The 18,214-nt window shown below is 46.5% G+C and overlaps 2 protein-coding genes across 4 annotated transcripts in view; both read left to right on the forward strand.

Annotated features, from left to right (window-relative positions):
• CASP2 (caspase 2) overlaps positions 1-1,947 on the forward strand; it is a 29,761-nt gene extending 27,814 nt beyond the window's left edge. For all 3 annotated transcript variants that reach the window (XM_006127355.4, XM_025186806.2, XM_006127356.3), the window contains exon 11: positions 1,229-1,947. In XM_006127355.4, coding sequence (XP_006127417.1) covers positions 1,229-1,363 — 135 coding nt within the window. In that variant the 3' untranslated portion in view covers positions 1,364-1,947. The remainder of the gene's footprint in view (positions 1-1,228) is intronic.
• A 1,487-nt stretch (positions 1,948-3,434) lies between these two features.
• The window catches only part of CLCN1 (chloride voltage-gated channel 1), a 113,982-nt gene continuing 99,202 nt past the window's right edge, over positions 3,435-18,214 (forward strand). Inside the window, exon 1 of the mRNA XM_075903385.1 lies at positions 3,435-7,371. Coding sequence (XP_075759500.1) covers positions 7,321-7,371 — 51 coding nt within the window. The 5' untranslated portion in view covers positions 3,435-7,320. The remainder of the gene's footprint in view (positions 7,372-18,214) is intronic.

Raw genomic sequence — 18,214 nt, forward strand, 5'->3', positions numbered from 1 at the left:
ACGCTTCAAGTTGTTAGGACTAAGCTGGCCACAGGAGAATGCTCCTGCTTGCCCTTTGAGAGGGATGCAGAGTGTATTTTGGAGGTGTGTGAGAAGGTTTAGAAGTGGAGCTCTGAAGACAGTGCCGCCACCAGCAGCAGAGAATGGTAATGTCAGGCCAGCAGTTGCTACTCTCCACTCTGCTTTCAGAGCAGGGAGGAGGTATGTGTTCTTGGGGTAGTGGCACAGGCAGGGTCAGATGAAGAAGGGGGCTTTGGAGGCTGCAGCTCATGGTCCTGAGCTAAGGGGGGCCTCAAGCTGTTCTCCTTCCCTCCCACCCCTCACATGTAACTGTGCCTGAGCATCTCAGTGGGAAGCTCTGTCCTGGTGCTGCCTTCAGCTGCAGACACCACCCTCTGCAGCTCCTATTGGCTGTGATTCCTGGCCAGTGGGAGCTGTGGGGAGCAGTGCCTGCAAGTGAGTGTGGATTGCTTGGAGCTACCTGTTCTGTTGCTGCAGCCCCATCCAACATCCTATTTCCTTTGCAGAGCCCACACCTCAGTCCTGAACCAGCTCCTGCCCTGACTCCGCACTCTCACCTCAGCCTCCTGCCCTGAACTCCCTCCCACGCTCCAATTCCCTTGAATGCAGCCTGGAGCCCCCTGCACTGTAGTCCAAGTATTCACCCCTTCCTGCACCATGCCCACCCTCCCACACACTAATCCCCCTAATTTTTGGCTTCACCCCCCAAAATCTAATAGCCTTTGAAGGGTCCTGGCCCTAGACTAATCTCGCCCTATAAACTACTGGTGTGTATGTGCAATCAAATAAGTTTGCGAGCCACTGCTCAATAGTATCTCCTGCTGTGAATGGCCATGTCAGAGCCTCCTGTAGCCATTGCTCCTGTACCATTATGTATAGCAGGGGTGGAGAACCTTTTTTGGGTTGGGGGGGGCTGCTCACCCCCAGGCTAGTAGATTTTTGTGAGCTCCAGCCCCACGGTAGGATAGTGAGGGGGAGGGAGATGTGGAGTGCCAGCGCAGGCTCCCCAGTGCTGAGGGAGGGGGGTCCTTAGGGGCTAGATTGAGGCAAGCCAGGGGCCGCAGGTTTCCCACCACAATCTATAGAGCCTCCTTTCTAGAAGGAACTGAGACAGCTACCTAGAATTGTGTGTTGGGATTCGTATCACTAGCACCAGTTTTCCTTAGCTTTGTTTCTCAAATTTCACTCACCCCCCCTTTTTTTTCAGGTGAATAGACTGATCAAGCAGCGAGAAGGCTATGCCCCTGGCACAGAGTTCCACCGATGTAAGGAGATGTCAGAGTACTGTAGCACACTCTGTCGAGATCTTTACCTTTTCCCTGGCTATATTCCTAGAGACTAACCCTGCTGTTCTGCTCTGATGGATGTACTGTCTAAGCTTCCATGTGGATGGCCACATTTTTGTTGTCAGTCTGGGCATTTGGCAGCGCAGGCCACAACAGGCAATGTCCCTTCAAGACTGGACATTCGCCCTGCTTGTGTGAATCTCACTAATTCTTCTGTCTGGGAGAATATGGCAACTGTTGGTGACCTCCAACTCAGTTCAAGGTTTAAAATCTTAATGTTCCACTGGCTTGTCTCACTTTAAACTGCTGGGCCCAGGAGATTCAACAAAGGAGTAGGGGCAGTGGTGGCAGCACTTTCTGAATGAAAGGACCTGTGGGCGTGTTTGGTGTCCAAGAAAGTGAAATCGGAGTTAGCCTTTTCTTTCTTAAGGAAAAAAAATCTTGGAAACCTTGGGTCTGTTTCTTAAGAAAATAAGTTCAACATAGTTTTTATAAATTGCTACTTAATTTTTTATACCGCTTAACTTTTTTACTTTTTTAAAAAAGAACAAGAACACTGTTTTTCTGCCTGGTTTCCAGATCTGCCACTATGAAATACAGGAAGGGATGCCTTCCTCCCAGTAAAACAATCTGTCACCAGTGAGAGTCTATGGTGAAGGTTCTTTCTTTGTTTCCTATATGCACCTAAGTTTAACACTCATCTACCCCCCCCCTTTTTTTTAAGTCCTGATATTTTTGCATGTTTCATGTGTTTTCTGCAGCCATAGGATAATATCAGATTATCTGGAGAAGTCATTGCTTTGATTTGGTTCTGAAAGCAAAGGCATGTTTCTAAGTCTAACTCTTGTCTTGGAAATATTTTGAGTCTGGGAAGTCCAGGCTTATTTCCTTCATGAGTTTCAAATGTGAGTTAGTGTACAATTTTAATAACCCCTCTGTGTCACATCCACATCTCATTGCTATATTGTTTTCTAACAATTTGAATACTCCAGCAGGCTTCTGAGGAGTATAAATTGTTCCATCCTAGTGGCTTCCTAGTGTTTTGTTTAAGAAATGTATAAATCTTGTTCCTTGCAAGAAGCTTGTAACCTTGGTTCTTCAGCACAGTGACTTTCTTTCCTTTTAAAGTTTCTTAAAAAGTAAAGGTTGCAGAATTCAGCTTCACTTCCTTTGCCCAGAACTTTTGCTCCCCAGCTATGTTCAGCTAGAGATCTTTGATTGTCCACTGTTCAGTGCTACTGCACAAGGCCAGTCAGAAAGAGATGGAGTATGACACTCCATATATTGGAATCTATGCAGTCTCATTTCCAGTACCGCAATTATTTCCCACTCCAGGACCTGCCCTGGCTTGTGAGCAGGGAGATACAGGGGCCATCCTGCACCCTTACTTTGTTGTCCTGTCGTGTTTCATGGTAGCTGGAGCCCAGAAGTACTGAATTAGGGTCTGAATTCCTGAGCCTACATTTTCTCTACTCTTGCAGCATGTTAGCAGCCTCTAAACTGGATTCCTATCTGGGTCTCCTTTATTTAAAAAAAAAAAAAAACTTGAATTTTTTTATATTTTTTTTTTTTTAAATTGAGAAAACAAAGACGTTGAAGGATCTGGAGGGAGGCCAGAAGGCTAGTTGTCTGTCGTCCTCCTCTGCCCAGCAGATATGAAGGCCATATTCTTTCAGTAAGAGATGTGCTTCATGCAGCCGAGGGGCAGAATACCAGTGATGATATCTGTCATTTGGCTCCTTATCCTGGAGCTCAAGACAGCAATTTGGGGTAATTTCTCTCTGGATGAAAAGTTTTCCTCTGAATGCTCCCTCCTCAGAAATAATGCAGTGTTGTACAATATATGAGTGTCAATGCAGCATCTCCTCAGTTGGTGAAGAGAACTCCAGTAGAGCTGCACCAGGTCTCAGTGTCACTGCCACTTTCATATATACTTTTTGTATGCATGTATGTACTGCCTCTGGATGCCAAATACAGAGATCTTGTTTGGTTATCTCTGTGCCTTGTTTCTTGACTGGAACACACTGCACCTTCTGTTTTTGACCCTCATAATGGAACTTGTATATGAAGAGAATTATGAATGAGCTTTGGTGTGGCCGGGCCCAGGGACTCAGTTTGGGTGGGGAGTGTTCTTGTGCTACACTCCAGGCGCACAGTGTAGGGTGTGCCCCCAACAGAGGAACAGTGGTACTGTGGTGTGATGCAGACTTCCTTACAACAGTGATCAGTCTGAGTGTGGGTGTGCCTGGTACAGTGTGAATGGAATCAGGATATGGAAAATCTCTCACAAGGTTGAGGTTAGTATCTCTTGTTCAGAGCACCAGCCATGAGAGCACTGAGTCTGTTTATAAGAATTAGCCACACTAAAGAAAGAATGTAGGCAGAAATTATTTTACAAATCTCTCTTCCTGGTGTCCACCCAGTGTCACAGAAATGGGCATCATAAAGGTTACCATAAATGTCATGGCCATGTCCAATGCCTTTAGTATTACTGCAAGCCATGTATGGAGCAAAACTGTAGTACCAATGGGAAGCCGCATGATGGCTGCAGAGAGGCAGGCATAGAGGTCTGAAGGGTCCCAGTGAAAAATAATCCAGTCTTGTGTAGAGAGTAGTTTACAAACTATAGATGAGCCATTCCCTCCATCTTCCTCAAATATGTGTCCCTACCTAGTTTTTCAGGTTTCTTTGCAAAGAAACCTGTGAGTGAAATGGAATAGAAAAATAATTAAAATCCAGCACTGTAGAAGTTAACTGGAGAATTGTGGAAGATACAGTAGTTACAACTCCAGTTAAGATTTTGGATCAGTTATGGCTTTCGGGGAAAAGAAGACACACGGGAGTAAGTTAATTCTAGCTGAAAGTGTTCCTGTAAATAAGCCTTTTTCAAATGTCAGGTGAAAAGAATTGTGAAGTGAAAATTAATGAAGCTATGATAATTTGAAGATCCTGAACTTTTTCCATCTCTATAAAAATTAATAGAGTTTCAGGTAATTGGGAAGTAAGGAAGCTTTTGTAAAAAAAATTTCTGATAGCTCAAGGAAAAAAGTGGGATTCATAGAAACACTGAGCATGTGCTAAATACTAATGATGGACTGTGTTTTATGGAGTGTACAAGGAATTAGTTCATGAGCTTTCCAAACCACTTATTTTAAAAAAAAATCATCCAGGCAGCAACTTGTTGGTATAACTGTGACACTTTTCTGCAAGACTTGATGAGGATCTTTAGCCACCTCATTAGCAATACCCTAGGTCAGCAGGGAGTCAGAAGAAAACATCAAAAGAGAATTGAGCAGGAGTGTGGTCAGCCACTGTACCATGGTAGCGTAGTTTGAGCTCATCCCCATAGAACAAAATTCTTCAAATAAAGGCAAAAAAAGTGGGAGCAGAACTCCCAGTATACTTTGCTGCTGCTGCCATAGTGCCAGGCTGCTGGATTTCATCAGGCACAAGCAATAGGGTTCATTGTTGGTTACCTCTGCAATTTCACTGTATCACCTTGTGAGCTGCTACTGTCTCCTCTTTTATGCATGGTCAGTGTCTTCATGTTCCTGAGTGGCTTCTATCCGTCTGTACAATACTCCATTATCCATCTGCTGCTGTCTGCCTTTCAAAGCAGGGTTACTCTTACTCAACAAATGGCCTATTTGTTTGTGGCTCACGGTGTGGTTTGAGTTTACGTGGGGCTCAATATGCGGCCCATGGGTGGGATCCTTTGAAATGGCCTCCACTGTGAACACACTCTACAATGGCGAGGCACCTCCCAGGTGGGGTGAGCATTGAAAAGACGCAAGCGGATAGGCTGGCTGGAACAAACAGGTACAGGATGTCAGCAATTCTAGGAGCACCGGGGTATTGTGGGAAGCGCTGCTTAGTCTTGTGGGCAGAGCCTGAGAGGTGCTGACTGCCTCACACTGGCCACGTTTGGGTCCAGCGCCACAGTTTAAGGCTTAATCTTTGTATTCATGCCCACCATGTAAAAGAAGGTATTTGCATGTATATGCAACCTCACTTAAGCTGTGGCCCCCCAGGGCTTCCAAAGTTGAGTAGCCCAGCTTGAAAGCAACCTAGAGCTGACCTTTTTTTTCAAACAACTGGTGCCTGGATGCACAGGGCTTTAGGGAGACACTGCAATGTACACCGTTCATTACCATGTCCCCAGGGGTCAAAGTATGCTTCTTCCCTGCTGCAGTGCATCAGGTAGTGAATGGAATAATGGGGGCTACTGTTCAGGAAAATATTTACCATTTTCTCCCAGAAGCTCTTATCTTAATTTAGTAAACGAATTAAATTCACCTTGTATAGCAATATTTGCAAGGGTTGAAATATGGCAGAAGGACAAAGGACATGTTGCCCTGGGGAAGTGTCTAGGGTTGGATCTGCTCTTATTTATGATCTTTGGTAATATTCTGGAAGAGAAGATCAGCAGTATGTTAATGTTCACAGAGGAGGCTAAAATGTAAGGAGTTGCAATCAGCACAGAGGGCATGGAAATAATTAAAGCAACCTATAGCGATTAGAAAAGGATAAAAATTATTTAACTTGAAAAAACAGTCCAGGCAAAAATAATGTAATACAGTTATTTAATAGTAGGGAGAAATCTGGGAACTGCAGGGCTTGTGGAACATTTGAGATGATAGAGAACAGCAACTTGATTAGACCTCTTCAAAATGGGATATGGTAAGACAAAAAGGCTACTGTGGTTTGGGGTAGTACAAGAGCTATGAAATCACAAAAGTTCGAGTTTGTTAAAAGATAGCAGTGGGGAGATCAGAGCTGGAAAATGCGTTCCATTTTGGACATCTGTTTACCAAAGTGCAGAGTTTTCAGCACTACCAAAGTGATCGGAGAACTTGAGGACATGATTATTCATTATTATTTCTGTGCACCAAATTGTGGGTGATGTCACCTCAAAACAAGAGTCTCAGAAGATCCTGTCATCTAAATTTGACATAAAATAAGCACTGGCCTCCAACAGACACATGGCAGAGGGGAAGGCAGGTGTGTGACAAGGTTGCTTCGTAAGGCATTTACATTTCTGGATAAACTAATTTAATGAAACTACAATGAGTTATACAATATTCTTCTTGTGGACATGATGAAAGAATTGGTTTTCAGAAAAAAGGAGGAAATGAGAAATAAAAGCTGTAATAACCTACGTTGACTAAATTATGGATGTAGACGTGAGTGTAGACTTCGAGGAAGAGCAAATGCTTGGGAGGTGAGGGGGCTAAGGGATAGGAGCAGGGGTACAAGGACAACTTAAAAAAAACCCATACTGTATGTGTGGGCATCTATGTGAACAGTGAGATTTAAATATGGAATAGTTTTCCAAGGGTTGCTGTAGGAGTTTTGTCATCTGGGGCATTTAAAATGCATAACATTGTACTAGGAAATGTGTTGTAAGGACCAATTCTGCATGGGCCCCAATAAATGAGGGCCCAGAGCCTCAAAGGTATGTAGGTGCCTAACTTCCAGGTATATCATTGGAAATTAGGAGCCTAAATACCTTCAAGTATCTTAGCTTAGATGACACGAGAATTTTCCTATATTTAATAGAGGTGATTATTAACTTTTATCCCTTCCAATTTCAATCTTCCTCTCTCCTAGCCTCTAAGTGTAATCAAGCACCATTCTGCCCTAAGAACCTGCCCTTCACCCCTCCCAATCCCCTGCATTTGATGGAGAAGCAATGCTGCCTGAGCAGGGAGACAGAAATCTTATCACCTTTTAATTTACTGAGCTGTCCCAGTGCCAGTGCAGCAAAGACAGATATTGGAGCAGAGAAGCGGCTGCTGTGTCAGAGTATGAACAGAGTGGGGGGTCTCTGGTTACACTCTCTCTCTTTTCTCCCCCCTCTCCCCATAACCTTCGCTCTCAGGTTCTCTGGACTCCTAGCTGGAGCACTCTGACTTCCTCCTCTGATCTGTCCCATTCTGTAATCCTGCAGCGGGGAGGCAGAAGGGAAGACGCCTCCCCGCACACCCTCCCTAATATTCTTTTCTTTCTGGATATGACTGGGGACACTCCTCCAAAAAAGGCGTTTCAGTACCAGCAGACTTTGGTGAGTATGACACCTGCACGAGTCCTTTTGTCTCCCTCCATTTCTCTGCTGCCACCTACGCGGGCCCCCAGATATCCAGCAGAACAGCCCTACAGGAAGCTGTCTCTAGTTCCCTGCTCTCCTGGGTAGCTGGATAACATTTCACATGCATGGGAGCCAGAGGGAATCTTCAAGTTTGCTGTCTCCAAACACCAGCTCTCCTTCCAGCTCTCCTTCCCTTCCCCAAATTGCCCTGAAGTACAGGACTACCCTAACTCTTTTGTACAGGGGAGAGGTTTGTGGTTCTCAGGACACTTGCTCCCTAAGGCATATGATGGGTGAACAGCCCCTTTCCCTCCACCCCTTTCCTTTTTACTCCAGGGAAGAGCTTGTGGTGGGTGTGCCTGGGCCAGTGACCCCAGAAGCACAGCCCCAGGATGAGGCCAAATTCTCAGTGAAGGAGAGGAAAATGGTACTTTCCAAGGTGCTGTGAACTGGCACTGCTGAACTTGGAGAAGGACAGGAAGGGAATGCTTCGGAGGTTGGACAAGTGCCTTTAAGGGTCCTCTGCACTGCTGCCATCTCCCAAACAGGTTGTGCTCTCCCATCAGAGCTACAGGTTGCCATAGAGATCAACATCCTGCCCTGCCATGTTACTCCCCCTAAGGAGTTACTGCCCTTCCATGTCCTGCATACTGGGTCTCCTGGGGGGCAACTGCCTTGCATAGTCCTTTGTTGTGGGCACTTTAGAGGGTGCTGCTCTGTGCTACAGGTACCCTAGGTCAGTGATGTGAACTGCTTGGGTTATGGCTTGAGAGGCCAGTAACCTGCATTGCCTGGTGTTATGGATGCTGCAGGGGTGGCAAAGAGAGTAGTCGACCTGGGGCCTGGCAATTCAAGGAGCAGTGGCAGCCAGAGCCCCAAGAGCTTCAAATCACTGCTGGAGCTCCAGGTGGAGCGCTCCCGGCAGCTCTGAGGGCTGCCTGGCAGAGGAGGGAGTGCAGCATGCTGAAGGCTGGCTGCCCCAAGCTTTGCCCCTTCCTTCTGAGGCCGTCTTCTGAGAGCACAGTGCCAGTCCCCCCTCTCCACCTTGCGCAGGGTCCCAACAAGTCTGTCGACTCACCTGGTGCACTGGGCAAGCTTCCTGGGAGTGAAGCTAGAAGAACAAGAGATACTGGATGGACCAGAAGGACCAAGTCAGAAGAATGTACAAGTAAAATAGCTGGTCAGATTCAGGGTTTCTTAGTAAAGTGCAGGATTGGAATAGCAGGGGGTGCAGAGCACTAGCATCAAGTTCTGGTGATGAAAATCTCAGAGAACTGCCATTCAGATTAATAATTTGTAGATTATAAAATCAGAGTGGACTATAGAGATCATCTAGTCAGACTTCCAGTATACCACAGGACTGAATTAATTGCTATTTGAATGATAGGCTATACTTTAGATGAGGCCTGGGCAAAATATGGCCCATGGGCCAGATCCAGCCTGCCGAGCCACCGGATGCAGCCCAGGGACATTGCAAGGAACCACAGGCAGGTTCTCCGCTTGCCTTGTCCCACCTGCACACTGCTCAGAAACGTGGCAGGGCAATTTTTCTTTAAAAACTGTGAATCTGGAGGGGAGGAGGGAAAGCTTTAGGAGCTGCTCCCAGCCCCAGCACAATCCCATTGGCTGGTTTCTGGCCAGAAATAGGCAATGGGAGCTGCCTGTTTCAATAACAGGCAGCCACAAAGCACAAGGGACTCCAGAGCACATGGCTGCAGCCTTATGGGGGGCGGGGCAGCATGCAGTGATCTCTCTGAACTGTGTGGCACGGAGCTCTGGGCTCACTGGATGGGGCTGATTAATCACCTGTGAAGCTGTGCTGCCCCTGCAGCTTAGAGGGAACACTGGCAGGCAGGGAGGCTAATTCAAGAACAGCTGCTGACTGGTAAGTCTCCTGGCTAGACTTGCCTCTGGCATCCCAGCCCCTCCCTTTCCCAACCCTCTGCCCTCCACTCCACATACTCAAATCCTCTGCCCCCCCTTCCCTGCACCCATATCCACTCCCAGGTCTGACACCACAATCCCCTGCCCCAGATCAAAGCCCCCTCCTGCCCTAGATCACAACCCAAATCCCTGCACCCTCTCCTGTATCCCAATTCCTTGCCCTTGGGAATTAATATCATACATTAATATCATGGAAGAGTGCAGCCTTCAACCACTTTCCAAATTCTTGGAGTGGCCCTTGATCAAAAATTATTGCCCACCCCTGCTTTAGTGGCAATTTGTGAAAGGGAACCCAGGGGACCGCTGGCTACCAATCACCTGACCTTCCCCAACTTGGGGAAGGACCTGGACAACTTGCCTCTCCCTACCCATGCTCTGCCCCTACCCTGCTTCTACCCCCAACCAAGGCAGCCTGGGGGACTAGCAGTCTGGTGATATTGCACTAGCGGCAGGGGTCTGTCCCTCCTTCCCCCCATACCAGCAGCTGTGGGGGAAGCAGAGAAAGGCGGCCCCAGCTCATTTTGCTCCCTCTACCACATCGCTGTATTTCCCGCCAGGGAGTGTGCACCAAGAGAGCAGAGTGAACTGCGGCCGCCTTGCCAGTGAGTGGGGGGGAAGGAGCTTGGACCCCTGCAATGTGTACCAGGCCCCACCCTCTGCTATTCCCCTGCTGGCTGGCCCCTCCTGACCATGATCTTTGGAGGGACGTGTGACCCTTCGTGCCCCCCAAATGTCACCCCTGAAGCCCTTCTTATGCTGTTTCAATGGTTGGTTAATTTGCTGTTAAAAATGTACATATGATGTACAGCTGGATGATGATTCTCCATTTACTATTACATTTTGAGACCTATCAGATAATTTTTAATCTATTTAATATGTATCATATTTTATACCAGTCTAGTTTTTAAATGATAATCCAAGGTAGTACTGAGTCAAATACCTTACAGAACTTTAAGTATATTTCATCAACACTGTTGCCTTCATCAACCAAACTTGTAATATCAAAAACATAAAATTAGTCAGGGTCTATTTTCCATAAATCCACATTGACTGATTTTAATTATATTATCCTCCTTTAATTCTTCACTAATCCAGTCCCATATTAGCCATTCAGTTGTTTTGCCTGGGATCAATACCAGGCTGAGATGTAAATAGGCTGGCCAGAGTAATTATAGTCTTGTTTTATATATAGGCACAACAGTAGATTTCTTCCAGTCCTCTTACTGCACTGGAGGAGCTGAGTGGTTGTAGCAGGTATTGTAGAATTGAGTAGCAATGGCATAGCAGTAGACAAATTTACTAACACACTATGGGTATGTCTACACTACCACCCTAGTTTGAACTAGGGTGGTTAATGTAGGCAACTGAAGTTGCAAATGAAGCCCGGGATTTAAATATCCCGGGCTTCATTTGCATCTTGCCGGGCGCCGCCATTTTTAAAGCCCCGGTAGTTTGGAATCCGTGCCCGCGGCTACACGCGGCACGGAGTATGTAGTTCGGATTAGGCTCTCTAATCCGAACTACCGGTACTCCTCATGGAACGAGGTGTACCAGTAGTTCGGATTAGAGAGCCTAATCCAAACTACCTACTCCGTGCTGCATGTAGCTGCGGGCACGGAGTCCAAACTACCGGGGCTTTAAAAATGGCGGCGCCCGGCAAGATGCAAATGACGCCCGGGATTTAAATATCCCGGGCTTCATTTGCAACTTCGGTTGCCTACATTAACCACCTTAGTTCGAACGAGGGTGGCAGTGTAGACATACCCTTTTTTCTTTTCTTGTAGCACAACTGAGGGGTGGAATTGAAATAGCTGGGAGTGTGGTAGGTTAGGACTGAAGTGCATCTTCAGCCCTGCTTTGTGCCCTTCCAGCCCCCTACCCCACAATCTGCCCCTTGTCCAAAATCCCTGGCTCTGCTTGGCCTCCACCCCACCCCATCCCACCCCTTTCCCCAAGCCTCCATCCCTGCCTTGCCTCTTCCCTGCTTTCCCCCTAAGCATGCCACATCCCCACTCCTCCCATAGCATTCTGAACACCAGGAAACAGCTGTTCTGTAGCAGGCAGGAGGCACTGGGATAGAGGAGGAGGAGCTGGTTAGTGGGGCAACAGGTAAGCAAAATGCATGGGGGAGGCAGTGGGAGAGTTTGGCATCCAGTGGGTGCTAGGCACCTGTTAATTTTTCCCTATAGATGCTCCATTCCCAGATCAAAATGGAGTTGGTGCCTACGGTGTGTACCCTGGACTTGCACAGGAGTAGGGGCCGCAAATTGACACTGAAGTTAGAGCTTATCTGAACTCCCAAACTGGAAGTGTAATTGGACTTCAGATCATGACTCTGCACTAGCAGAGCTGTGTAAGGGGACAAGGCTTGAATATAAGGGGGTGTTGCATGTTTCAGACAAGGTATATTGGCAGGAGCTGCATTCGGTACCAAAACTGGAACTGCAAGGAGTGCTGAAGTGAGAAAGGGAATGACAGTTGCCTGTATATGCCAGATGATGCTCTGAGGAGAAGCATAACTAATTAATAGCTATGTGAACAAGAATCATGCAATGTTCATATACTTAAACTATGCACATGATCTAGCTCAAGTATGCCAAGAGTGCTGCAGGCATTCAAAAAATAATAATGAGAAGCCCACACCAATTATTTTCAAAACTATAATTCTGCCTATAAAAGATCTATAAAACAATCACGATACTCCCAAGAATTAACCGCTCATTAAAATAGACTCAAATATAGATTCAAACCAAATAAACCACTCTGCAAAGCTGATCTTTGCATTCAAACCCAGGTGCTTGTTTTCCTTGCTATTAAGATTCTAGAACCTTAGGACTAGGGTTCCTAGGCATTATGTGGTAATAAATAAAATATAGCATTCTAGAACTCTATCCTAGAATAGTTTTTGAAATTTAATCACTAATGTTCATTCTCTCTATCTCAGCCTGGCCCACTATAGCATTGGAGAGGATCTGTTGCAAGTGAACCCAACCACTGGGACCCACTTGCTTAAAAGCCAGCAGGGTTTGGGCCAAGATTAATAGAGTCCAGTGCCAAAATAGAACTGTTGCTCATCAATGTTTACAAGCCAAAGAACTTCCCAAAATATTTCTTAGAGCAAATCTTTTGTTTAATCCAATCTCGATTTAACAATTGTCAGTGATGTAGAATCCACTGGTAAATTGTTCCAGTGATTAATTGCTCTCCCTGTTTAAAATGTTTACCTTATTTCCACTTGAAATTTGCTAGCTTCTCCTTCGAGTGGTGTCCCTGCGTTCTCGCGCCAGTGAGTGGAGATTTGTAGCCTGCCAATGCCTTCCTGTGCTGTGCATGCGCAGCAGCAATCTCACACTGTTTTCATCCATTAGCCTCACACATGGCACCAAATGTGCCTCAATTCCTTTTCTATTGTCCTCAGCAGAAGATGGATTTTCCAGCAGTGCTCTCCCCAGCTGAGAAACTATAGGAAAATGTAGGGTTAGTTCATAGTTTTACTCGGTTTCCCACTCTAAGTTCTTCACTCTGGTTCAGCATTATGCCAGGTTCTCCTGGTTTTAAAAAATGCATCTCCTGCAGATCCTTGATGCCCACCTCAGATGAGCACGCCTCATGTTTCAAGTGCTTAGGTGAAGGCGATGTGGCACAGAAGTGCTCACATTATTAAAGTATGACTGCCAGGGCCAGGAAGGACTGGGAGATGAGGCTTAAAAATTTGCTATGGCAGAAATCTCTTCAGCCGCCAGAATGCAATACAGCCCTCTTGGAACTCATAACACCAAGAAGAAGGGCTTAATTCATCGCCTGTGAGGGATTCCTGTAAGTCCTGGGCCTCTCCAGCATACTCCTTGCCAGCTGTGCCATCCACTTTGCATGCCACGTGCTCTCCCATGCTGTCACCATCCAGCATGACTCATAAACAAAAGACAGTACCAATGACAGGCTGAGCCAGAATCAAAAAGAAAGGGCACCACTCTGGCACCGACAACGCCAGCGCACACACAGATGCTGCCTCTTCTGGTTCCAAAGGACATCACAGCACTGCAACCACTGGTGTCTCAGCGCCCAGCAGCACCCAGTACCACAGGTGCCGAAGCCTAAATCAAGTGAACCAGAGCCCCGGCACTAAGCATCGCCATTGCCCTTCTCACTAGTGCTCATGGATAAGATGCCTCCGCATTCTCCTAGGATTGACAAACCTAGTCCGCACTCTTTTGAGAATATTTCATTCTCCCCTATGCTGTCATCACCAGGTGCTGGACCTGGCACTGGACAAGGCAGCTGTTTTTCCTCCCAGCATTCATCACCAATGGCTTCTGTGAGCTCTTGGTGCTCAAGCAGGCACAGACCTTCATACCCTTGGGCCATGGCCGTACCCACCTCAACAATATCAACCTCAGAGGCCACCCTGGGAACTGTGGGCTTAATACCATCCTTGACCATCTCATTGGCACTGAACTCGTCACTTAACCGTGGCTACCCCGACGTGCACCCCAGCAAAGTCTCCCCCACAGACTGCTCAATCCTCTCCATCCCATCGTCCACCTTCACTGTCAGTTATGACTAAAACGGGTCCAGTAGAGGATGACAATGACTTACCGAAATCAAATACAGACAGCCAGTCTCCACTTCAGCAATCCTCGTCCTCCCGCAACGAAGTAGTTTTCCATCCTCTTCTCCTCCAGCAGATGACCTGAAAAAATGTCAGGAATTATTCAAAAAGGTAGCGCAGTTGCAAGACATAGCCTTACAAGAGGTGCAAGAAAACCAGCACAAGCTGTTAAGAATTTTACAACCTTCCACATCATCTAAGATCGCACTACCTATAAATGAGGCCATTATGGAGCCATCAGAAGCCATATGGCAAAGGTTGGCCTCTATTCCACCATCTGCAGGGCAGATAGAAAATACTTTGTCCCAGTGAAGAACGTGGATTTTCTCTTCTCTCATCCCCAGCCAAACTCTTTGGTTGTTGATTCTGTCCATCACTGATCTAGACAACCACAGTACAACTCAACATCCCAGGACAAGGAGCACGAAGGACTTGATATTTTTGGGAGGAAAGTCTATTAATCAGTTATGCTCCAGTCTCTAACTAGACAGCCCTCCTGGCTAAGTACACTAGGCTTCAGGAGCTGCTCAGTGACCTCCCATAACCAAAAAAAGGCCACAACTGAGGTCCATCATAAAATAGGGTCAGTCTATTGCCCGTATGGCACTCCAAGCATTGATCGATGTAGCAGATATGGCGGCCCGATAAACTGTTGTAATGGCAATTGTCAGAGGATGACAAACCATGGCGAAATACACTCACCAGCTCCACACTTCGCATGTGCCAGACCCGCACTGTGCACGCGCGCGCTGCTGGTGAACAGGGCAACTGGCTGAAATCTACTCGCCATGGGCGAGTAGATACACTGATTTGTTGAGTCCTGGTGATTATGCGCTGAGCTTCTTGGTTGGAGTCATCTTGTGTTCCCAGGGAATTACAAACCAAGGTGGATGATCTGCCCTTTGATAGGGCCCAACTTTTCGCAGCCAAAACAAATGAGGTGCTCCACTCAATGAAATATTCACACACAACTCTCCAGACACTCGGAATGTACACGCCGCCCAATAAGAGGAGGAGATACACCCCATATCAGAGGACAAGAGACCCTTCCTACCAAAGGCAGCATCAGAGGCCATTTGACAACAGGCCCAAGCAATAGCCGAATAGGAGGGTGCACCACGGTCAGGCGTCAGCATCCCAATCTGCTGCTCCCAAACAGCAAATTTTGAAGGTTTGGTCAAGGACATGAGCAACCAGCCCCTACATCCAGGGCATATCATCCACATGTTCCATCATTGTTTGTGGTCCTTTTACCACCAATGGGCTCTCATCACTACGAACCGATGGGTCCCCGAGATAAGAACTAGCTACACCATTCCCTTCCTACCCTCCTTCTCCGTCCCTTTTCAGGGACTCCTCTCATGAGCCCCTTCTACAAGCTCAAAAACTACTCCTCTTACGAGCCATAGAGCGAGTTCCACCAGTTTCATGGAAGAGGGTTCTATTCCAACTATTTCTTCACATCGAAAAGACAGGGAGGTGGAGGCCAATCTTAGATCTTGGGTAGCTCAACAAGTTCATGCCATCCTGAATTTGTTGTTCATAACATTGGGAACCACCATCCTAGCACTGGATGAGGGGGACTGGTTCTGATCCCTGGGCCTTCAAGATGCATACTTTCATATAACAATACATTTGGCCCACAGGAGGTTCCTCTGGTTTGTGGTGGGCAAAGAACATTACCAATATTGTGTCCTCCCTTTTGGACTATTGATAACACCACGTGTCTTCTCCAAGATGCTGGCCATAGTCACAGCCTTTCTCGGAAAGCATGGAGTTGTTATATTCCCATACCTCTTTGCTTAATCAAGGGGTCCTTTCAACAACATACAATGATCATGAGTCAGAAAGGAGGTCATAATTCAAAACTGAGCTACCATGGATTTCACAATTTGATTCAGAAATTGCCCATTCTGGCACAGCCACCTCCGGAATTTTAGCTAGAATCATAGAAACACAAAGGAAGAAAGGCACTGCAAGGGTCATCTGGCATAACTCTCAGCCAGGATACAGGATTTGTTGGGTCTAAGTCATCCAAGAAAAATGACTTCCCAGACTCCTTTTGAAAACTCCAGTAAAGGAGCTTCTATGACCTCTCTAGACAGCCTGTTCCAGTATCCTACTGTTTCTATCATTAGCAAGTTTTTCCTGAGATTTAATATAAATCTGTCATGCTGTAGTTTGAATCCATTACCTCTTTTCCTGCCCTGTATGCAAGGGAGATCAACCTTACTTCATCTTTCTAGAGCTGCTCAGTTTGCTTCTGGACGTTCTGAGGGAACTTTGGGCAGACCCTCACCCCTCTCAGCTGGTGAAGTTCTGCCAGGAGGTACTGTGTGTGATATCAGAGGAGGCTGTCAATGCCTTTCTATGGAAATGTAAGGACTGAGCATTTCTTAAATAAGTGGGTATTTGGCCTTTGCTCAATAAGCTAGTTCTTGTAATGGATGTGCCAGTTATCACCCTATCTTCAGTCTTCCTTTCCTGGAGACAGCTTTGGACTCTCCAAATGCTCATGGTTGCAAGTTGTGGTGAGTGATCGCCTAAGAGTGGGGGGGGGAAGCCCATGGTAAAATGTTTAAACTTAAAGATTTTAAGGCCAGAAAGGTCTAGGCTGATCATCTAGTCTGATCTTTTGCACAATACTGGTCTTATTTCTTCCAGTAATTGCTGCATCAAGCCCATAGCCTCTGACTGAGCAAAAGCACACATTTTTACAAAGATATTTCATCTGGGTTCAAAGGCTTAGCATGGTGGGGAATCCACTATATCCCTTCATGGAGCTACCAACTGCTTTCTTACCATTAATTGCAAGGCATCAGCAATACATGTACAGCCCAGGATTAGATTAAGCTGCTCCTGAATGACTCAGTTCTTTCCTTTCTGGGAGCTCCCAGAGAGTAATACTGGATGATTCTTTACCTGTTCCTTAGGCTTAGCACAAATGTTTTCTAGAGCAACGGGCCCAGAGCTCCAGCTACCATCATTCTTGTAGTAGCTACAGCAGCAGCCAGAAGCCCCAAGCCCTTTTGAATCGCCAGGCCTTGGGGCAGTTGCCCCCTTTGCCTCCTTCCTCCCCTTTGCCCTCCCCCCCCCCACCCATATTGGCAGGATGGCGTCTGTGACTGAGCTGGAGACCTAACCCTGGTGAGATTGAAGTGATACTTGTGGATTGGAGTGAGGCATGAATAGGGGAAATAGTACAGATTACATCAAGCCCCTGGATTTAAGGGAGTTTACTCTCTCAGGTTAGCAACCCAGGGATCTTGTGGGACCCTCAGTTACTCTGGTTGACCAAAGAAGCAAGAGACAGGAACTTGTGTTTTCATCTGAGCTTGGCTAGAAATGTTGCTCTTTTCTTTTGGTTATGCCCTTTACCACAGCAATCCCTGCCTTTGTCATCTCCAGGCCACTATGTCTGAAAGCCTTTTGGGAACTATGGCTAATGCAGAATGTGCCTCTCCTTGTGTAAAGCTCTATTTCTTGCCAGGAGCATTTCACTGCCTCTTGTGATTCCAAGCAATAGCAATATTAATCTCCTTCAACTGCCAGTGAAATGAATCCATGACTGTAGACAGCAGACACAGCTAATATATAAATTGCTCAACACACCCATGGAGAACTAGGACTAGTGCCAAAGTCTAGTTTCTGCTACTTGAGTTAAGGGAGAACTCCTTTAGCTATAAATAGGAAACAGAAATACTCAGGCAGCCACTTGAGGGAGACACTAAGGCTACATCTGCACTATAATGGGGGTTGATGCTCTGAGATGGATCGAATGGTGGTCAATTTAGTGGGTCTAGTGAAGACCTGCCAAATCAAGCACAGATCACTCTGCAGTCAACTCCTGTACTCTACCCCTGATGAGAAGAGTAAAGGAAGCAATGGGAAAGTTTCTCCCATTGACCTTGCATTGTGTAGGTAACTCAACCTCCGCTGTTTACTCCAGCAATGTCACTGGAGAAGAATACCTTAGGTCAACTTTCTGCGATAGGCTAAGCCAATGTTTATGCTATGCAGTACACACTCCCCTTAGACAAGTTTATCTCAGTGTCTTAGGTTGCGACCCGTCTGGGTTATCATTTTGTAACCAATGATGGCTGCACAGTGCAGATCCTACAAACACTGAGGTATCAAACCTAGAACTTTTAGCACTCAAACCAGAAGATCATGCCATATGTAATAAAGGATTAAGGGCCAGATTTTCAGTGGTAAGTAGCCACCAAAAGATGTAGACAGGTGCCTGCTAGGATTGCCACAAGCATC

Source organism: Pelodiscus sinensis, chromosome 1 (assembly GCF_049634645.1).
Source record: "Pelodiscus sinensis isolate JC-2024 chromosome 1, ASM4963464v1, whole genome shotgun sequence".
NCBI lineage: Eukaryota > Metazoa > Chordata > Testudines > Trionychidae > Pelodiscus > Pelodiscus sinensis.